This window comes from Bufo gargarizans, chromosome 4, assembly GCF_014858855.1.
Source record: "Bufo gargarizans isolate SCDJY-AF-19 chromosome 4, ASM1485885v1, whole genome shotgun sequence".
Classification (NCBI taxonomy): Eukaryota; Metazoa; Chordata; class Amphibia; order Anura; family Bufonidae; genus Bufo; species Bufo gargarizans.
Window position 1 is genome coordinate 539074486 of NC_058083.1, and position 22870 is coordinate 539097355.

The 22870-nt window shown below is 48.6% G+C and overlaps 1 protein-coding gene across 1 annotated transcript; it reads left to right on the forward strand.

Moving 5' to 3' along the window:
• The first annotated feature begins 9418 nt into the window (after positions 1–9418).
• LOC122936102 (gastrula zinc finger protein XlCGF26.1-like) lies at positions 9419–19153 on the forward strand. The gene is made up of 5 exons (XM_044292122.1): positions 9419–9475; positions 16458–16784; positions 16869–17234; positions 17487–17906; positions 17991–19153. Exons 2-5 carry the CDS (start codon positions 16490–16492, stop codon positions 18674–18676), a joined length of 1767 nt encoding a protein of 588 aa, XP_044148057.1. The 5' UTR covers positions 9419–9475; positions 16458–16489; the 3' UTR covers positions 18677–19153.
• The last annotated feature ends 3717 nt before the right edge of the window (positions 19154–22870 follow it).

Consider the following 22870-nt stretch of genomic DNA (forward strand, 5'->3'; position numbering starts at 1 on the left):
TAGATGGATTTATGGGGCGATCAGCAGGGTAAGGAGGGCTGTAGATGGATATTGGGCGATCAGCAGGGTAGGAGGGGGCTGTAGATTTATGACGATCAGCAGGGTAAGAGGGGGGCTGTAGATGGATTTATGGGGTCAGCAGGGTAAGGAGGGGGCTGTAGATGGATTTATGGAGCGATCAGCAGGGTAGGAGGGGCTGTAGATGGATTTATGGGCGATCAGCAGGGTAAGGAGGGGGGCTGTAGATGGATTTATGGGGCGATCAGCAGGGTAAGGAGGGGCTGTAGATGGATTTATGGGGATCAGCAGGGTAAGGAGGGGCTGTAGATTATTTTGGGCGATCAGCAGGGTAAGGAGGGGGCTGTAGATGGATTTATGGGGCGATCAGCAGGTAAGGAGGGGCTGTAGATGGATTTATGGGGCGATCAGCAGGGTAAGGGGGCTGTAGATGGATTTATGGGCGATCAGCAGGGTAAGGAGGGGGGTGTAGATGGATTTATGGGCGATCAGCAGGGTAAGGAGGGGCTGTAGATGGATTTTGGGGCGATCAGCAGGGTAAGGAGGGGGGCTGTAGATGGATTTATGGGCGATCAGCAGGTAAGGAGGGGGGCTGTAGATGGATTTATGGGGCGATCAGCAGGGTAAGGAGGGGGCTGTAGATGGATTTATGGGCGATCAGCAGGGTAAGGAGGGGGGCTGTAGAGTGATTTATGGGGCGATCAGCAGGGTAAGGAGGGGGGCTGTAGATGGATTTATGGGGCGATCAGCAGGGTAAGGAGGGGGCTGTAGATGGATTTATGGGGATCAGCAGGGTAAGGAGGGGGCTGTAGATGGATTTATGGGGCGATCAGCAGGGTAAGGAGGGGGGCTGTAGAGGATTTATGGGGCGATCAGCAGGGTAAGGAGGGGGCTGTAGATGGATTTATGGGGCGATCAGCAGGGTAAGGAGGGGGCTGTAGATGGATTTATGGGGCGATCAGCAGGGTAAGGAGGGGGCTGTAGATGGATTTATGGGGCGATCAGCAGGGTAAGGAGGGGGCTGTAGATGGATTTATGGGCGATCAGCAGGGTAAGGAGGGGGCTGTAGATGGATTTATGGGGCGATCAGCAGGGTAAGGAGGGGGGCTGTAGATGGATTTATGGGGCGATCAGCAGGGTAAGGAGGGGGCTGTAGATGGATTTATGGGGCGATCAGCAGGGTAAGGAGGGGGCTGTAGATGGATTTATGGGCGATCAGCAGGGTAAGGAGGGGGGCTGTAGAGGATTTATGGGCGATCAGCAGGGTAAGGAGGGGGGCTGTAGATGGATTTATGGGGCGATCAGCAGGGTAAGGAGGGGGCTGTAGAGGATTTATGGGGCGATCAGCAGGGTAAGGAGGGGGCTGTAGATGGATTTATGGGGCGATCAGCAGGGTAAGGAGGGGGTGTAGATGGATTTATGGGGCGATCAGCAGGGTAAGGAGGGGGGCTGTAGAGGATTTATGGGGATCAGCAGGGTAGGGGGGGCTGTAGATGGATTTATGGGGCGATCAGCAGGGTAAGGAGGGGGCTGTAGATGGATTTATGGGCGATCAGCAGGGTAAGGAGGGGGCTGTAGATGGATTTATGGGGCGATCAGCAGGGTAAGGAGGGGCTGTAGATGGATTTATGGGGGATCAGCAGGGTAAGGAGGGGGGCTGTAGATGGATTTATGGGGCGATCAGCAGGGTAAGGAGGGGGCTGTAGATGGATTTATGGGGCGATCAGCAGGGTAAGGAGGGGGCTGTAGAGGATTTATGGGGCGATCAGCAGGGTAAGGAGGGGGCTGTAGATGGATTTATGGGGCGATCAGCAGGGTAAGGAGGGGGCTGTAGAGGATTTATGGGGCGATCAGCAGGGTAAGGAGGGGGCTGTAGATGGATTTATGGGGCGATCAGCAGGGTAAGGAGGGGGCTGTAGATGGATTTATGGGCGATCAGCAGGGTAAGGAGGGGGCTGTAGATGGATTTATGGGGCGATCAGCAGGGTAAGGAGGGGGCTGTAGATGGTTTATGGGGGATCAGCAGGGTAAGGAGGGGGGCTGTAGATGGATTTATGGGCGATCAGCAGGGTAAGGAGGGGGCTGTAGATGGATTTATGGGCGATCAGCAGGGTAAGGAGGGGGGCTGTAGATGGATTTATGGGGCGATCAGCAGGGTAAGGAGGGGGTGTAGATGGATTTATGGGGCGATCAGCAGGGTAAGGAGGGGGCTGTAGATGGATTTATGGGGCGATCAGCAGGGTAAGGAGGGGGCTGTAGATGGATTTATGGGGCGATCAGCAGGGTAAGGAGGGGGCTGTAGAGGATTTATGGGGCGATCAGCAGGGTAAGGGGGGGCTGTAGTGGATTATGGGCGATCAGCAGGGTAAGGAGGGGGGCTGTAGAGGATTTATGGGGCGATCAGCAGGGTAAGGAGGGGGCTGTAGATGGATTTATGGGGCGATCAGCAGGAAGGAGGGGGGCTGTAGATGGATTGGGTGATGGGGCATCAGCAGGGTAGGAGGGATGTAGATGGATTTATGGGCGATCAGCAGGTAAGGAGGGGGCGTAGATGGATTTATGGACTATCAGCAGGGTAAGGGGGGGCTTAGATGGATTTATGGGATCCTCAGCAGGGTAAGGGGGGGGCTGTAGATGGATTTATGGGGCGATCAGCAGGTAAGGAGGGGGGCTGTAGATGGATTTATGGGGCGATCAGCAGGGTAAGGAGGGGGCTGTAGAGGGATTTATGGGGCGATCAGCAGGGTAAGGAGGGGGGCTGTAGAGGGATTTATGGCGATCAGCAGGGTAAGGAGGGGGCTGTAGAGGGATTTATGGGCGATCAGCAGGGTAAGGAGGGGGTCTGTAGATGGTTTATGGGCGATCAGCAGGGTAAGGAGGGGGCTGTAGATGGATTTATGGGCGATCAGCAGGGTAAGGAGGGGGGGCTGTAGATGGATTTATGGGGCGATCAGCAGGGTAAGGAGGGGGGCTGTAGATGGATTTATGGGGCGATCAGCAGGGTAAGGGAGGGGGGCTGTAGATGGATTATGGGCGATCACAGGGTAAGGAGGGGGGCTGTAGAGGGATTTATGCGATCAGCAGGGTAAGGAGGGGGCTGTAGAGTGGATTTATGGGGCGATCAGCAGGGTAAGGAGGGGGCTGTAGATGGATTTATGGGGCGATCAGCAGGGTAAGGAGGGGGGCTGTAGATGGATTTATGGGGCGATCAGCAGGGTAAGGAGGGGGGGGCTGTAGATGGATTTATGGGGCGATCAGCAGGGTAAGGATGGGGGGTGGGGGGGCTGTAGATGGATTTATGGAGCGATCAGCAGGGTAAGGCAGGGGGGCGTTAGATGGATTTATGGGGCGATCAGCAGGGTAAGGAGGGGGGCTGTAGAGTGATTTATGGGGCGTCAGCAGGGTAAGGAGGGGGGGCTGTAGAGGGATTTATGGGGCGATCAGCAGGGTAAGGAGGGGGCTGTAGAGGGATTTATGGGGGCGATCAGCAGGGTAAGGGGGGGGCTGTAGATGGATTTATGGGGTGATCAGCAGGGGTAAGGAGGGGGGCTGTAGATGGATTTATGGAGCGATTAGCAGGGTAAGGAGGGGGCTGTAGATGGATTTATGGGGCGATCAGCAGGGTAAGGAGGGGGGCTGTAGATGGATTTATGGGGCGATCAGCAGGGTAAGGAGGGGGCTGTAGATGGATTTATAGGCGATCAGCAGGGTAAGGAGGGGGGCTGTAGAGGGATTTATGGGGCGATCAGCAGGGTAAGGAGGGGGCTGTAGAGGGATTTATGGGGCGATCAGCAGGGTAAGGAGGGGGGGCTGTAGAGGGATTTATGAGGCGATCAGCAGGGTAAGGAGGGGGCTGTAGATGGATTTATGGGGCGATCAGCAGGGTAAGGAGGGGGGGCTGTAGATGGGATTTATGGGGCGATCAGCAGGGTAAGGAGGGGGGCTGTAGATGGATTTATGGGGCGATCAGCAGGGTAAGGAGGGGGCTGTAGACGGGATTTATGGGGGCGATCAGCAGGGTAAGGAGGGGGGCTGTAGAGGGATTTATGGGGCGATCAGCAGGGTAAGGAGGGGGGCTGTAGAGTGATTTATGGGGAGATCAGCAGGGTAAGGAGGGGGCTGTAGAGGGATTTATGGGCGATCAGCAGGGTAAGGAGGGGGCTGTAGATGGATTTATGGGGCGATCAGCGGGTAAGGAGGGGGGCTGTAGAGGGATTATGGGGCGATCAGCAGGGTAAGGAGGGGGGCTGTAGATGGATTTTGGGGCGATCAACAGGTAAGGAGGGGGCTGTAGATGGATTTATGGAGCGATCAGCAGGGTAAGGAGGGGGGCTGTAGATGGATTTATGGGAGCGATCAGCAGGGTAAGGATGGGGGCTGTAGATGGATTTATGGGTCGATCAGCAGGTAAGGAGGGGGGCTGTAGAGGGATTTATGGAGCGATCAGCAGGTAAGAGGGGGGGCTGTAGAGGGTTTATGGGGCGATCAGCAGGGTAAGGAGGGGGGGCTGTAGATTGATTTATGGGGCGATCAGCAGGGTAGGAGGGGGCTGTAGATGGATTTATGGGGCGATCAGCAGGGTAAGGAGGGGGGGCTGTAGATGGATTTATGGGGCGATCAGCAGGGTAAGGAGGGGGGGGGCTGTAGATGGATTATGGGGCGATCAGCAGGGTAAGGGGGGGGCTGTAGATGGATTTATGGAGCGATCAGCAGGGTAAGGAGGGGGCTGTAGATGGATTTATGGAGCGATCAGCAGGTAAGGAGGGGGCTGTAGAGTGGATTTATGGAGCGATCAGCAGGGTAAGGAGGGGGGCTGTAGAGGGATTTATGGGGCGATCAGCAGGTAAGGATGGGGGCTGTAGATGGATTTATGGGGCGATCAGCAGGGTAGGAGGGGGCTGTAGAGGGATTTATGGGGCGATCAGCAGGGTAAGGAGGGGGGCTGTAGATGGATTTATGGGGCGATCAGCAGGGTAAGGAGGGGGGCTGTAGAGGGATTTATGGGGCGATCAGCAGGTAAGGGAGGGGGGCTGTAGATGGATTTATGGAGCGATTAGCAGGGTAAGGAGGGGGGCTGTAGATGGATGTATGGGGCGATAGCAGGGTAAGGAGGGGCTGTAGAGTGATTTATGGAGCGATCAGCAGGGTAAGGAGGGGGCTGTAGATGGATTTATGGGGCGATCAGCAGGGTAAGGAGGGGGCTGTAGAGTGGATTATGGGGCGATCAGCAGGGTAAGGAGGGGGCTGTAGATGGATTTATAGGGCGATCAGCAGGGTAAGGAGGGGGGCTGTAGAGGATTATGGGGCGATCAGCAGGGTAAGGAGGGGGCTGTAGATGGATTTATGGGGCGATCAGCAGGGTAAGGAGGGGGCTGTAGATGGATTTATGGGGCGATCAGCAGGGTAAGGAGGGGGGCTGTAGATGGATTTATGGGCGATCAGCAGGGTAAGGAGGGGGCTGTAGAGGATGTTTATGGGCGATCAGCAGGGTAAGGAGGGGGGCTGTAGATGGATTTATGGGGCGATCAGCAGGGTAAGGAGGGGGGCTGTAGATGGATTTATGGGGCGATCAGCAGGGTAAGGAGGGGGCTGTAGATGGATTTATGGGGCGATCAGCAGGGTAAGGAGGGGGCTGTAGAGGATTTATGGGGCGATCAGCAGGGTAAGGAGGGGGGCTGTAGATGGATTTATGGGCGATCAGCAGGGTAAGGAGGGGGCTGTAGATGGATTTATGGAGCGATTCAGCAGGGTAAGGAGGGGGGCTGTAGATGGATTTATGGGGCGATCAGCAGGGTAAGGAGGGGGGCTGTAGAGGGATTTATGGGGCGAATCAGCAGGGTAAGGAGGGGGGCTGTAGATGGATTTATGGGCGATCAGCAGGGTAAGGAGGGGGGCTGTAGAGGCATTTATGTGGCGATCAGCAGGGTAAGGAGGGGCTGTAGACGGATTTATGGGCGATCAGCAGGGTAAGGAGGGGGGCTGTAGAGTGATTTATGGGGCGATCAGCAGGGTAAGGAGGGGGGCTGTAGATGGATTTATGGGGCGATCAGCAGGGTAAGGAGGGGGGGCTGTAGAGGGATTTATGGGCGATCAGCAGGGTAAGGAGGGGGCTGTAACGGATTTATGGGGCGATCAGCAGGGTAAGGAGGTGGGGCTGTAGAGTCGATTTATGGGGCGATCAGCAGGGTAAGGAGGGGGCTGTAGATGATTATGGGCATCAGCAGGGTAAGGAGGGGGCTGTACGAGGATTTATGGGGCGATCAGCAGGGTAAGGAGGGGGCTGTAGAGGATTTATGGGGCGATCAGCAGGGTAAGGAGGGGGGCTGTAGATGGATTTATGGGGCGATCAGCAGTAGGAGGGGGCTGTAGATGGATTTATGGGCGATCAGCAGGGTAAGGAGGGGGCTGTAGATGGATTTATGGGGCGATCAGCAGGGTAAGGAGGGGGGCTGTAGATGGATTTATGGGGCGATCAGCAGGGTAAGGAGGGGGCTTGTAGATGATTTATGGGCGATCAGCAGGTAAGGAGGGGGCTGTAGATGGATTTATGGGGCGATCAGCAGGTAAGGGGGGGGCTGTAGATGATTTATGGAGCGATCAGCAGGGTAAGGGGCTGGAGATGGATTTATGGGGTATCAGCAGGGTAAGGAGGGGGGCTGTAGATGGATTTATGGGGCGATCAGCAGGTAAGGAGGGGGCTGTAGATGGATTTATGGGGCGATCAGCAGGGTAAGGAGGGGGCTGTAGATGGATTTATGGGGCGATCAGCAGGTAAGGAGGGGGGCTGTTAGAGGATTTATGAGCGATCAGCAGGGTAAGGAGGGGGCTGTAGATGGATTTATGGGGCGATCAGCAGGGTAAGGAGGGGGGGCTGTAGATGGATTTATGGGCGATCAGCAGGGTAAGGAGGGGGCTGTTAGATGGATTTATGGGGCGATCAGCAGGGTAAGGAGGGGGGGGCTTGTAGAGGATTTATGGGGCGATCAGCAGGTAAGGAGGGGGCTGTAGATGGATTTATGGGGCGATCAGCAGGGTAAGGAGGGGGGCTGTAGATGGATTTATGGGAGCGATCAGCAGGGTAAGGACGGGGGCTGTAGATGGATTTATGGGCGATCAGCAGGGTAAGGAGGGGGCGGGCTGTAGATGGATTTATGAGGCGATCAGCAGGGTAAGGAGGGGGGCTGTAGAGTGATTTATGGGGCGATCAGCAGGGTAAGGAGGGGGCTGTAGATGGATTATGGGGGCGATCAGCGAGGTAAGGAGGGGGGGCTGTAGATGGATTTATTGGGGCATCAGCAGGGTAAGGAGGGGGGGCTGTAGATGGATTTATGGGGCGATCAGCAGGGTAAGGAGGGGGGGCTGTAGAGGATTTATGGGGCGATCAGCAAGGGTTAAGAGGGGGGCTGTAGATGGATTTATGGGGGCGATCAGCAGGGTAAGGAGGGGGGGCTGTAGAGTTGAATTTATGGGGCGATCAGCAGGGTAAGGCGGGGGGCTGTAGATGGATTTAGGTGGCGATCAGCAGGGTAAGGCGGGGGCGGTAGATGGATTTAGGAGCGATCAGCAGGGTAAGGAGGGGGGGCCTGTAGATGGATTTACTGGGGGCGATCAGCAGGGTAGAGAGGGGGGCTGTAGATGGAGTTATGGGGCGATCAGCAGGGTAGGAGGGGGGCTGTAGAGGGAGTTTAGTGGGCGATCAGCAGGGTAATGGCTGGGGGGGCTGTAGACGTGATTTATGGGCTGGCGATCAGCAGGGTAAGGAGGGGGGGCTGTAGAGGGATTTATGGGGGCGATCAGCAGGGTAAGGAGGGGGGGGGCTGTAGAGGGGGTTAGGAGGCGATCCAGCAGGGTAAGGGAGGGGGCCGGTAGATGGATTTATGGGGCGTCAGCAGGGTAAGGAGGGGGCTTGTAGAGGGATTTATGGGGCGATCAGCAGGGTAAGGCGGGGGGCTGTAGAGTGATTTATGGGGCGATCAGCAGGGTAAGGCGGGGGCTGTAGATGGATTTATTGGGGCGATCAGCAGGGTAAGGCGGGGGGCTGTAGATGGATTTATGGGGCGATCAGCAGGGTAAGGAGGGGGCTGTAGATGGATTTATGGAGCGATCAGCAGGGTAAGGAGGGGGGCTGTAGAGGGATTTATGGGGCGATCAGCAGGGTAAGGGCGGGGGGCTGTAGATGGATTTATGGGCGATCAGCAGGGTAAGGAGGGGGGCTGTAGATGGATTTATGGGGCGATCAGCAGGGTAAGAAGGGGCGGCTGTAGATGGATTTATGGAGCGTCAGCAGGATAAGGAGGGGGGGGCTGTAGATGGATTTATGGGGCGATCAGCAGGGTAGGAGGGGCTGTAGAGGGATTTATGGGGCGATCAGCAGGGTAAGGGCGGGGGGCTGTAGAGGGATTTATGGGGCGATCAGCAGGGTAAGGAGGGGGGGCTGTAGAGGGATTTATGGAGCGATCAGCAGGGTAAGGCGGGGGCTGTAGAGGGATTTATGGAGCGATCAGCAGGGTAAGGCGGGGGGCTGTATACTGTGATTTAAGGCATCGTTGGCTGCACGTGTTATGTAGGGGATTAGTGGACAGTCCATTTATACAGACCCCTGTCCGGGGGGGGGGTCACGCGAGCTCCTGTCCCTCTCACTTAGTTTGCCTGGATATGATATTTGCCAGGTGGTTATCCTGCAATCTTTATCTATATATTCCTCCTCCTGTTTGTGGAGCTCAGTATTGTATTCAGTCTGTGTGTTATCTCTTATAGGTTCTGACTCCAGGAGGAGAAATCCCCCCGAGAGATGTCCCCGTCCTCTGTATTCCCAGGACTGTCCAGAGGAGAATCTTCCAGAGAACCATCAGGTAGATGGAGCTGAAGTCTCCCCAGAATCTGACCAGAAGAGGACTGAACCAAAGACCATTTACATTTTCTCTTCTTCAGGATGAAAATCTGATGGATATTAAGGTTGAGGTTAAAGATGAAGCAGAAGAAGAGGAGATGGATTTATGGGGCGATCAGCAGGGTAAGGAGGGGGCTGTCATGGGTCACCTGGATACTACTCCCATCATCTCATCATCACATGTAATAATCTCTCCTGTCCCTGTGTGTTTCCTATAGATGGACTCATAGAAGGAAATCCCCCTGAGAGATGTCCCCGTCCTCTGTATTCCCAGGACTGTCCAGAGGAGAAGCTCCCAGAGAACCATCAGGTAGATGGAGCTGAGCCCTATACACATCTATATAGGGGGGTCCTGCAGTCATAGAGGGGTCATAGATTGTGGGGGTCTCTTATGTGGATCTGTTAGATTTCCCACCTGTCTGCTGTATTGTCCTGAATTGTTACAGATGACAAATCAGGGGGAAGATGTGACTGATATTAAAGTGGAGGATGAAGAAGAGCGGATGATGGGTGATCCCCCGTGTAAGAGTGAGGTGGAGGCGGACATTCCAGTCCATGTGACCACAGGTATGGAATCATGAATGGAGGAAGGGAATTAGGAGGTTTCTGCAGGTGAGGCTCCACCTTAGAGCTGCAGTAAAGGAGCACTCCGGGCAGTGACCCCTGTGTTATGTGCAGGAGCGGAGGGAGATGTGACTGCACAGAGACATCCTCTCCAGGATCTTCTCTCCATCCTCTCATGGTCCAGGCTGGACACTTTTTCATCAGGATTTGGGGGCATCGGCTGCAGTAATAGTAAAAGGGTTTCTGTCATGAGAAATAACGTTATGTAGCGTTGTGCTGATGTCAGCAGTAGCTTTATAACTCACTGCGCCGAAGGAAGCCGGCAGCTGGAGCGGGTCCTTCACTCACTGCGCCTGCGGCGAATACTAAACAGGACGGCGCAGACGCAGGCATTTACGTGACGATGAGGAGAACTAGACAGTCAATCAATGGGATCTGTTTGTGCCGAAGGGTGAGAGGACGGAGCCTCTGGGTGCTGAAGCCACGCCCCACTAGCACCTAGAGCCTCATTAGCATATTGTCTTTATTGTAAGAGCACGGCGCAGGCAGGGAGATATAAGACACACGGTTATGTACTGCTGACATCAGCACATCGCTACATAGCGTAATGTCTCATGACAGAAACCCTTTAAAAGGGGAGAAAACCCAGTTTAACCAGTTAAGCACCACAATCCATGTTGACAGCTCTGGTCTGCCCGTCTGCCCATAGGGTGTGCGCTCCTTCTGACTTTTAAAGGGCAATGCGCGCACACATCCAGGTTTTTGCTAGCCACCTTTTTTTACGTAAAGGCTATGTACACCTTTGGGGGCATTTTCTTTATGGCATTGTCCTAATTTTGAGCTTAATTTGTTTTTTCAATTGGTCTTTATTAAAACTGAGTCCTTTTCTCTGTACAGAGCTGAGATGCTCCAGTAGAATCCTTTGGATTTTCTGTCTTTTCCGTCAGTCAGAGAGCTGACGGCTCCTCATCTCTGCTCTCTGACCTTATAAACATTCATCACAGCTCAGTTCTTATCCTACTGATAAGAATGAGGCTTAAATGAGTGTTTATGACCTCTTGAGTTAATAGATGGCGGCACAAAGTGATAGAACCAGTCACACACTCGAGAAAGTTAACCCTTTGTGACAGAACCACTCAATATTTTTAATAAAGGCAAACTGAAAAAAAATTTTTTTAGCCAAAAATGAGTAACATGCATTCATAAAAAACGATTGCCTCCGAAGGTGTACATAGCCTTTCAGACACCTTCCTCTATGGGAGGGTGAATAATACCCAGGTTACTGACTTTACTGGATTCTGACCGCCCTCTGCTTGACCTCACCTCGGGCTGTCCCTGGCTTTTGCCTGATTCCTCGGTGCTCTGCACTGGTGTCTCTGACCTCCTTGGGTCAACTGTTGATTACACAGAGACTACTCCAGGAGGTGACGTTTAGCTCCTCGTACAGGGGTTAGAGGGTTAACTAGTGGGCTGCCAGGGTATGGCTCTTAGGAGTAGCTCTAAGCCAAGTCTGTTGGTTGGCACAATGGTTCCACACCCACTCCCATAACAATTTGCTCAGGCCATAGAACCCCCTGGCCCACTCAAGATGGGACTGTCCAAGGTATTTAAGGAAGTGACTACTCAGCGAGGTCACCAGAAGCTACTTCCATAGTACCTGGACACATTGTCGTCTGCACCATCACCTCAACCTGTCACAGCCTTTGACTACTACAGTTTGCATCTTCTGCTTCCCACACATTATGACGGGAACCCCAACTTGTGTCAGGGATTCCTGAATCAGCCCCAGTGACTGGTCCAAGATGGCCTTTGTGGTCTCCCTCCTGTCTGGGGAAGCCCTCGCCTAGACCCCCTTTCCTCCAGGAATGCAGCAGTAACGTCCAGAAGTTCCTGGTTACTTTTCACAAAGTTTATAAAGGTAGACCAGGCGCTCTATATATGTAGCCAACAAGCGAGATATTTATTAAATAAAATGCAATCAAATATAAAAATCACATAAAATAGCAGCAGCCCAATAAATGGCAACAATCTAGCAGCAACAATTAGAAGCAACAAATGTATCGTTATCAGCAGCAAAATATAGCAAAGGGCAACGATGATTTAACGTCCATCCACATGAAAGTGCAAGTCAAATGCTCCTTTTTAGCCGCAGTAGTAAAAAACTGCCAACGTCTTTCTTTCAAGTGAATTGCCCGAGTGCCGGGTGAAGACAGTGTCTCGCGTTATTGCGATTCCACTCCTGGCTAGTTAGCGGTATAACGGGAGAGACCAGAGGGTACAATGTAGAAAGCAATGTCCCGCTCAGTTGTACCTGCTCATTCAGTGTTACCTGACTCGTGCTCCATTCCCGTCTCTGAATGCCGACTCGTAGGTGTCAGCTGACTCTGTATCCAGTGTCGTCAGCGAATTCAGCGCTCGTTGAAATCGAGTGTCGCCGGGGTTTTTCGTTCCAGGAACTTAGGTCAGATACAGGGGAGACTCTCTGCCAGCATGCCGGTGCAAGGTGTAGCCCATACGCGTTTCGGGGACGTGGCCCCTTCCTCAGTGGTAACCTTGCTCTGTTTCCCCTACTCCTTTTATACTCCAGATGGAGGTAAGTGTCAAAAGCCGTGCCGGAATCGTAATGGCTCTCGGGTAGATATAAAACCCGCATTTCCATGGTATGGCTCCCATGTGCTTCTTGTGCGGTTTTCATGCGGTTTTTGTTATAAGGTTGCGTTTTAGGTTGCCTTTTTTGGTCAAATTGCGTTTTTTGTGCCAAGGCTGCCTAAATTCAATATACAACATAATAGATAGAAATAACTTTTAAATAAGTTCTAAAAAATGTATAAATTACTTAAAAACAATAAAAACATAATTTCACAAAGTCTTTGAAAAGAGAGTCTGTAGCACCTCGGAGTCTCCGCCAGGGCAGCCTCCCCGTGGGCCATACAATTCCGTAACCATATCCTTGTCAGCCCTGGTAGCGGCATTCCGTGAGGGGTTGTCTGGTCGCAGTAAAGGGAGTCTTTCACCTAAACTGACCATTATAGAACACGAGCCCCGTCATCTGCATTATAGGCCCATATTGGAATGCTACTTACCCGACAGCTGTCCGTCGCTTATTGTCGCAAAAGGTTTTGAAGGTGCCCAGGATCGGCGTTCAAGCGGCCGGTGCCCAGACCCCTCGTCGCTTTTCATATGAAACCCCTCTGGCCCGCCCTAAGTTCTTCAGAAATCCAGCGCCATTCACAAGATTCGCCGCGCCTGCGCACTTCATTCCCCATTATGGGCATGTGGCGGCCCGTACAAACACCGGCCTTGGGCCTCTGCCCTCTCCTCGTCCTCCTTAATGTCTTCCTAACACCCACATAGCAGCAAGCACATAGTGGAAGCTGTTCTTCCACCATCCTTTGTTGCATCAGTGTGAGCGTTGCTCCAGGATAAATATTGGGGTTGACATTGTTGATGCTGCTGTTGTCCCTGCTCACAAATATGGTGGCCTGTTCAAAGGGCCTTAGTATGCAACACATGTGTCTGATATGCTGCCACTGCCTGAGCTCCTAGACATGGTCAGCACCTTCTACGAGCCACAATACTTTGTTTAGCTAGCACCATGCATGCAGTGTATGTTATATTCCCCAGATGCAGTGCAGTCTCAATGTTCCTGCCATTGCCGCTGACCACATTGGAGATGGCAGGGAGACATCTGGCAGGAAATGTGCACCTTGTTGCAGAATAGCAAATGTTCTGCTGTGTGTGACTTCTCTTGTCCAGTAGGGGGAGAGGAAGCAACTCTCTTCCCCGTAAAGGGGGGGAGGGGGGAAAGGCCCCCTGGAGGTGCAGTGGTGCAGCCTCACATACTGTCCCTGGCCGTAATTGCTGCTCCAAGTGTTGATGGTAATATTTACCTTGACGCACAAGGCAGAGGCGGCTTTTGTTGAGAAATAATGGTGGCTAGGTACAATCCATTGAGGCTGAACACATGCCATCAGTTCCATAAAGGAAATGGAGTCCATTAATGGTATAGCAGCGACTGCACCACCAGCAACTTCTCCCTTATTCCATTATGTATGACTGACAATGGAGTGGTGGAGGAATAGTTACAACAGATGTGCCGTGTCTCATGTCCTTACCATGTTACATGTAGACTGCGGCCATTACACTGTACAGAGCTCACTGTCCTCTCCATGACTCCGGCCTGAGATGTGCCGTGTGTCATGTCATTGCCATGTTACATGTAGACTGCGGCCATTACACTGTACAGAGCTCACTGTCCTCTCCATGACTCCGGCCTGAAATGTGCCGTGTCTCATGTCATTACCGTGTTACATGTAGACTGCGGCCATTACACTGTACAGAGCTCACTGTCCTCTCCATGACTCAGGCCTGAGATGTGCCGTGTCTCATGTCATTGCCATGTTACATGTAGACTACGGCCATTACACTGTACAGAGCTCACTGTCCTCTCCATGACTCCGGCCTGAGATGTGTCGTGTCTCATGTCATTACCGTGTTACATGTAGACTACGGCCATTACACTATACAGAGCTCACTGTTCTCTCCATGACTCCGGCCTGAGATGTGCCGTGTCTCATGTCATTACCGTGTTACATGTAGACTGCGGCCATTACACTGTACAGAGCTCACTGTCCTCTCCATGACTCCGGCCTGAGACGTGCCGTGTCTCATGTCATTACCATGTTACATGTAGACTGCGGCCATTACACTGTACAGAGCTCACTGTCCTCTCCATGACTCCGGCCTGAAACGTGCCGTGTCTCATGTCATTACCATGTTACATGTAGACTGCGGCCATTACACTGTACTGAGCTCACTGTCCTCTCCATGACTCCGGCCTGAGATGTGCCGTGTCTCATGTCCTTACTGTGTTACATGTAGACTGCGGCCATTACACTGTACAGAGCTCACTGTCTTCTCCATGACTCCGGCCTGAGATGTGCCGTGTCTCATGTCATTACCATGTTACATGTAGACTGCGGCCATTACACTGTACAGAGCTCACTGTCCTCTCCATGACTCCGGCCTGAGATGTGCTGTGTCTCATGTCATTACCATGTTACATGTAGACTGCGGCCATTACACTGTACAGAGCTCACTGTCCTCTCCATGACTCCGGCCTGAAACGTGCCATGTCTCATGTCATTGCCATGAGGTTTTAACCTCCATTTTAGAACCACATGGCAGGCTAGTATCTGTTTCTTTGTTCTCCACAGAATCCAAATCCCCCATCATGCGATAGAAGAAATGCCCATCTTTTTCAGCCTCCTTCAGTTTTCCATCAGTCACTTCCATAGACAATTTCCACCATAATTCAGCTTGCACCAGTCTATTATTATCCTTCAACCAGTTTTCCACAACGTTTCATGTAGTCTTCCAGTTTCTGGCATACCTACCGCTTGCATTATAAATTTTATCTTTCTACCATTATCTGACCAGCCGTTAACAATTCGCTATTACATCCTGTGACACAAGAATTACCCAATTTTAATTAATATTTTATTGCTATTCACCCAAATAGGCGCATACAGTCATAAAAAATATGCAATCTCAACCTAATAGGGACACTCAGTCTTAAAAACGTGCAATCGTTATCTCGCCTTCGGGTCACACAGTCTTAAAAATATTCTAGCGATACTTCACCTACGGGACGCGCAGTCTTAGGACTCATGCACACGACTGTATGTATTTTGCGGTCCGCAAACAACGGATCCGCAAAAAATACGAATGACATCCGTGTGCATTACGTATTTTGTAGAACGGAACAGCTGGCCCTTCATAGAACTGTACTATCCTTGTCCGTAATGTGGAATAGCTCACTACTCGCAGAACTCTCGTCAGAGTCTGGCTGGGTTCCAACCCTACGTCACAGGATATGCGACTATCGGCTGTCCAAAAGCTTCCGTTCTACTTGGCACGTCAACACAACATTAAAAGCCAACACAAAGAAGGAATTCCTAACCCTACACCACTATGTTACTATGTTAAAGAAGGAATTCCTAACCCTACACCGCTATATTACTATGTTAAAGAAGGAATTCATCGGGTTCTTTCATTCTAAAGGACAGATCAGCCGTAACTGAACCCTTAACAGTAAATACCGCAAATTTAACACTTAGAAACAACCCAAACGTTTCGAGGAGATTTCTAAGAAATAAAGCAGCGAATGATCTCATCTAATAGTTCCACTTAAGCCTTTCTTCCTCAGTTTAATAGATGCTATTCAGGCTGAAGCTGTCCACGCAGGGAGGCCAATTTGTTATCGCCAATCTAATGATTTTCGTCTTCTTTGTGTGGTGCCAAATCAATTAGAGGTATAGGTATGAGCTCATACAGCTTTCACAGTGAGACCAAGATACAGGCTGGTATCATGCAAAACATTCTCTTATATAGCAGGTATGAGATAGACAAAATGGGTGCTACTTTGGAAGAGGTAATTGGCTCCTTAACTAGATGGAAGTGGTTCTGCAACTTCAACCTTGAGTTTAATAGGTACATTTAAAGGTTGCAAACTAACTTTTCCATCATCCCCCCCTAGTGAATTTGAAACAAAGACCATGTGCATTTACATGGCTTATTAGCTGCCCTCTAGTGGTCATATACACGTAAGATATATATATACACATTTTTATGCATTTTATATAAAAATCTAGCTCTCACGAAATGAAAGGAGAATCCCGGACATTCTATTTTTCCATTATACATTGTTAAACCAAGCACCATAATGGTGGTTTTACAAATTTTGTTTTTGGGGAAATAAATACAATTTTCTGGCAATTTTTCAAGCAGGTCTTTTGAGCCAAAGCCAGGGGTAGATTCAATATATGAATATAAAGGAAGGACTTTTCCTTCCTGCTGGATCCGCTTCAGATGTTGGCTTGAAAACTGCAAGACAAACTACATGTGTCTGTCTAATCGGAATGTTATTAATTTGTCTACTTGTGGTTTAAAAAAAAATCATAAAATGTATTTTTAATTGTAACAGAAAAGCCCAGTAGAAACCCAGGAGGAAACTTCATGTTAAATTATAAAGAAGAAGATATCATGCAGCGCTCTTCAGGGGGAAACCTCATTTCCTGTAAAGTACTTCCAGGAGATCACAGTACAGATCTATTGTATAATCTCCCTAAATCTGAGGAACCTTCTCCCGACTTGCAGATTGTTACCATGGCTCCAGATCTATCATATAATCCTCTTAATCATGAGGAACCTTTTCCTGACCAATCACAGATTGCTACTACAAGTACTGAGCAGAAAGGGGGTAAAATATTTAACTGCAGTGAATGTGGAAAACAGTTTGCTTACAGCTCCGGTCTTTGTAGACATAGACGAATTCACACAGGAGAGAAGACATACTCATGTTTACTATGTAGGAAATGTTTTTTAAATAAATCAGATCTTGTTAGACATGAGAGAAGTCACACAGGAGAGAAGCCGTATTCATGTTCTGAATGTGGGAAATGTTTCACAGAAAAATCAGCTCTTGTTAATCATGAGAGAATTCACACAGGAGAGAAGCCATTTTCATGTTCACAATGTGGGAAGTGCTTCACAGAAAAATCTAATCTCATAACCCATCAGAGAATGCACAGAGGAGAGAAACCATATCCATGTTCAGTATGTGGGAAATGTTTTACAGGTAAATCAAATCTTAATCGGCATAAGAGAATTCACACAGGAGAGAAGCCGTATTCTTGTTCAGAATGTGGGAAATGTTTCAAAGAAAAATCAGGTCTCTTAACACATGAGTTAACTCACACAGGTGTGAGGTCATTTTCATGTTCAGAATGTGGGAAATACTTTACAAATAAATCAAATCTTCTTATACATCAGAGAATTCACAGAGGAGAAAAGCCATATTCATGTTCAGAATGTGGGAAATGTTTCACAGTGATATCAAATCTCCTTACACATCAGAGAAGTCACACAGGAGAAAAGCCGTATTCATGCTCAGAATGTGAGAAATGTTTCATAAATAAATCAAATCTTATTATACATGAGAGAAGCCACACAGGAGAGAAACCATATTTTTGTTCAGAATGTGGGAAATGTTTTACAAACAAATCAGATCTTAGCAAGCATGAAAGAATTCACACAGGAGAGAAGCCATTTTCATGTTCAGTATGTGGCAAATGTTTTACAAATAAATCCGATCTTTTTAAACATGAGAGAATTCACACAGGAGAGAAGTCATATTCATGTTCAGAATGTGGGAAATGTTTTACAACTAAATCATATCTTATAAGACATGAGAGAATTCACACAGGAGAGAAACTGTATTCATGTTCAGTATGTGGGAAATGTTTTACAAATAAATCTGATCTTATGAAACATGAGAGAATTCACACAGGAGAGAAACCATATTCCTGTTCAATATGTGGGAAATGCTTTACAAATAAATCAAATCTTATTACACATGAGAGAATTCACACAGGTGTGAGGTCTTTTTCATGTTCAAAATGTGGGAAATACTTTACAAATAAATCAAACCTTCTTATACATCAGAGAAGTCACACAGGGGAGAAACCGTATTCATGCTCAGAATGTGCGAAATGTTTCATAAATAAATCAAATCTTATTATACATCAGAGAAGTCACACAGGGGAGAAGCCGTATTCATGCTCAGAATGTGAGAAATGTTTCATAAATAAATCAAATCTTATTATACATGAGAGAAGTCACACAGGAGAGAAACCATATTTTTGTTCAGAATGTGGGAAATGTTTTACAAACAAATCAGATCTTAGCAAGCATGAAAGAATTCACACAGGAGAGAAGCCATTTTCATGTTCAGTATGTGGCAAAAGTTTTACAAATAAATCCGATCTTTGTAAACATGAGAGAATTCACAAAGGAGAGAAGTCCTATTCATGTTCAGAATGTGGAAAATGTTTTACAACTAAATCATATCTTTTAAGACATGAGAGAATTCACACAGGGGAGAGACTGTATTCATGTTCAGAATGTGGGAAATGTTTTACAAATAAATCAGATCTTATGAAACATGAGAGAATTCACACAGGAGAGAAACCATATTCCTGTTCAATATGTGGGAAATGCTTTACAAATAAATCAAATCTTATTACACATGAGAGAATTCACACAGGAGAGAAGCCGTATTCTTGTCCAGAATGTGGGAAATGTTTTACAAATAAATCAGATCTTATAAAGCATGAGAAACGTCACACAATGTTAATGCTTTGATTAATGTTTTACAAGTAAATCACATCTATTACGTATGAACTCATCAGAGAATTCACACAGAGAAGAAACCGTATTTTGTTCAGAATTTGGGGAAATGCTATATGCTTATTCACAAACATTAAAGAGACAAAAAAAAGTTTACTTTTTGGGTGGATCTATCAAATGCGCTAAATATATTTACCGGAGATTACCTGTGATTGTGATTCAAGGAGGAATAATATTGTGGATGTAAGGAAGAAAAAAGAAATGAAGCTAAGATGTCCCCATTTAGCTAGTTTACTGTATTCATACCTCCACCCATACTGCAGAAATGTCCAGGGTGTCACAGTGAAAAAGGAAGCACACCTCATGTAGATGTAACGTATGTGGACACATCAGTGTTTGGTCTTCATTCATAAAGTATGTCATGGTAACCGTGATGGAATTGAATAAAACAACAATAAAATTTGTCTTTGCAATAATTTGTAAAACATAAAATTCCTGTTCTGCCGTTTCTTTTTGTCTTTAATACCTGATGTTGTCCCTCCAGGAGATGCTTATTTTACTGCCTTTCATACTTGTGTCATGAACACGACATCTCAGCATGTGATAGGGGCGCAACTGCAGGGGGTCGATCTTTATGAACCCATTCAGTCTTGCACTTACATTTCACTCCAGGCTGCAAAAGAAGAGTAAATTATACCCCAACTACATTGGCTTTTGTTATGGTGGCCAAGAAGCCAATCTGTAATCAAAGAAGGACACACCACTTTCAGGCATGACTTTTTGAAAAACTGTGGGCCATTAGACTACGAAGACTGAAAATTAAGGGTTTAATAAAAAAAAAAGTAGAGTTCTTCCAAAAATATTAAAAAAGACACAATGACTTTAAAATAAAGTAACAGGAGCCCTAACACAAGTCTTCTGTGCCTCGAGGGTAGGCAGAGCAGTTGAATTCATACCGCTGAGATCTAACAATGATGGAGAAACAGCAAAAAGTGGGGCTTATTAAAACTTGTGTTATTGTATATGTCCTAAATGAGACAACCCACTTGAAACTTCAGAGAAAAGACCGGCACTCGAGTGCCGGTCTTTTCTCTAAAATGAAAATGAAGATATCTGAAGATCTATCTAAGGACAAAACACCAGTAACTAAACCATAAGCGCAAGGGTCCTAGGAAGGGTAATAAAATGATTCAACTCTTACCCTTAAAGGGGTTCTCTGGGAATTTTGCTGGTTGCTAATTTGTGGAAGGAACATGTTTTACGTAGCACTTACCCTCCCTCATTTCCACTATGTCGCCGTCTTCTCACACTGTGGGCCCTTCTGCCCGGGTCCCAACTGACTATAATGCAGGTGAACAGGAAAAGATGCGGCCACATCCAGTCAGCACCCGTGTGGAAGAGTCCACAGCATTAAGGGAGTGAGGGAGGGTAGGTACTATGTAGAATACATCTTGAGGGTTGGGTCTCCTGTGTTGCAAAGTAGGTTACTATCCCTATTAATCTCTATATGGGAGTAGCCAGGTGGTTGTAATCCCTAAAACCCTAACTACAGAGCACCCGCCTAATAAGGGTGACACCCGCCTAATAAGGGTGCTCTCCCTGTTTATGGTCCTGCATCCTTCAGCGTCCCTAGCGCCTCCCTACGTGTCACTTGTGTCTGGAGAAGTTTAATCAATGCTAGCCATTTAGCTATTGACAATGAAGAAGATCATACCCAGTAACTGTTTACTGACCAGGTCCTAACACACAGTCAGTGGGCAGAGACTCCACAGAGATCATCCTTGTTATGGGCACTGTGTGTTGTATGATATGGAGCCTTAGAGGTCTGAACAAATAGGAGCGACAAGTAGCTCACTACGATTCATGCAATTGCTGCTGGATGAGGAAGGGTGAGTCTTAAATCTTTGAAGAATCAGATTGAGATTATGCAGACTTTCTCCAAGGAACATGAATGACAGCAAAGAAAAACAATTGAAAAACACCTTAAAACGCTTTCAATATCATCTTAAAAAAGCAAGCATAGACAATTTACTGGTGACTTGGCCGACTTCAAAGAGAATGACGTGTATATACTATAAAAAAAAACACCTCTAGAGACAGACACAGATCCTTCAACCAAAGACTGAAGCCTCAGAAGAGGAGAGGAAATCAGCATATGGGACAAGGTAGTTGTGGAGTCGAGAGGGCAAGACAACCTTTTTTTTTAGATCAGAGAGCATACTGGCTTCTTTGGAATCAGGTCCCAAAATCTAACATAGGGCCACAAATTAGAAATTAATCCCATAATATCAGGTCTGAAATTCAAACCTCAGTCCTCAGTAATGGTGTATCTTGTGTCCATAGGATGGTTCAGACTGGAGAAGACCAGTTTATACCGGTATAGTACTGGGCAGGAGACCCTCCGTATGGACATATATGTCCCCTATGTAATCTCCATCATGTCCGGTCCTCACAGTAAGGGCCCATTTACACGACCGTATGAACGGATCCGCACCCATTTGGCAATTTTGTTGAAGGTATGCAGACCCATTCATTTCTATAGGCCCTCAAAAGATGCGGACAGCATACCGCGTGCTGTCCGCATCCGTTATTCCGTACCGCGGCTCTGCAAAAATAAACTTTGATGTTGTATACTTGTCTGCAGAAAACGTTCCGTGGACCCATGCAAGTCTATGGGGTCTGCAAATATGCAGATTACAACGGAAATGTTTCCGTATGTAATCTGCATTAATGCGGATCGATGTCCGCATATTTATTGACCCAGCCCCAAATCAAAATTTATACATTATCAGACAGAGAAAATCAATATTTGGAGTTGGCAGAGACATTCTGATTTCCTTGAAATGGCTTTCTCTGTGGAGAAAATGATTGTTCTGATCCAGGAGAGAGTGGAGTTATGGGACGCTCGCTCAGAATTGTACCACGACCGTGTCTGCAAGGATAGGTCGTGGTGCGAAATAGCGGAAAATCTTACGCCGGACAAGTGAGCCAAGGGAGATGCCAAAGTTCATAAAAGGATTGGTAGGTAAATGTAAACTTTAATATTTCTAGATTATTTATTTTAATTGGGTTTAGGTTGTCTAGTATGTGCAGCATGCTCTAAGAAGTTTACAAACTCGGGGCGTGTCCTGGTCGGGCACGTGAGCGGACGTGCCTGAGGGGAGCTCCTGACCTGCCGTCTGCCATCCTGCCGAATCCTGCGTCTGCAGTAAGCGCCGCTGCTCTACATTTCATTGGGGGGCACCGGAGAGTGTGCGGACCCGATCTACAGCGCCATGATCCGCACTGGCAAAAAGGAGAGGGAGTTAAGAGAGGCCGGCACGTCCACGCCGGTCAAGCAAGATGGCGCCGCATCGGAGGTGCGGGCCACGGACTTGGCGGCCCGCCTGGCTAAATATGCCCGTTCAGCTGCGAACTTACCTCCATCTGAACTGCTGGCTGCATCGGAGGAGTCAGCTGTGAGGAAGAAATCCTCGGCGTCACCGACATGGGGGCCTGATTATGAACACTCACAAGCAGGGGAGATGGCTGGAGCCTCAGCTTCTGTCCCTCTAGCTCCACCTAGTGGCCCTGCATCTCTATGTGCTCAGCCTACACAGCAAGGTCAGCCTGATGTAACTACTGGTGAGCCTACTTCTATGGATATCTTTAAGGCAGTCCAGCAAAACAACAGCGCGCTTGCTCTTCTCACTACCAATATGGGCAGCCTGCAAGAAAGTGTCCTTTCTACGTCAAGACCTTAAGAAAGTCACGGATAGGATGACTGAGGTTGAAGCCAGAGTGAGTACAGTGGAGGATCAATTGCCCCCTGTTAAAAGAGATCTGGGCAGAGTTATTCACAATGTAAGGCCTCATGCACACGACCATTGTGTGCATCCATGGCCATTGTGCTGTTTTTTTTCACGGACCCATTGACTTTCCGTGGAAAAATCTGAAAATGCACCGTTTTGCAGCCGCATCCGTGATCCGTGTATCCTGTCCGTCAAAAAAATATGACCTGTCCTATTTTTTTGACGGACAACGGTTCACGGACCCATTCAAGTCAATGGGTCCGTGAAAAAACACAGATGCACACAAGATTGGCATCCGTGATCCGTGGCCGTAGGTTACTTTCATACAATACAGACGGATCCGAAGATCCGTCTGCATAAAAGCTTTTTCAGAGCTGAGTTTTCACGGAAAACTCAGATCCGACAGTATATTCTAACA

Bases quoted from the DNA above. Each gene is read 5' to 3' on its own strand.
- LOC122936102 (XM_044292122.1), top strand. From the start codon at position 16,490: ATGTTAAATTATAAAGAAGAAGATATCATGCAGCGCTCTTCAGGGGGA. The intron at 16,785-16,868 runs GTCTTTGTAGAC...TAAATAAATCAG, and splicing joins ACAGTTTGCTTACAGCTCCG to ATCTTGTTAGACATGAGAGA. The intron at 17,907-17,990 runs GTGTGAGGTCTT...GAAGTCACACAG, and splicing joins ACATGAGAGAATTCACACAG to GGGAGAAACCGTATTCATGC.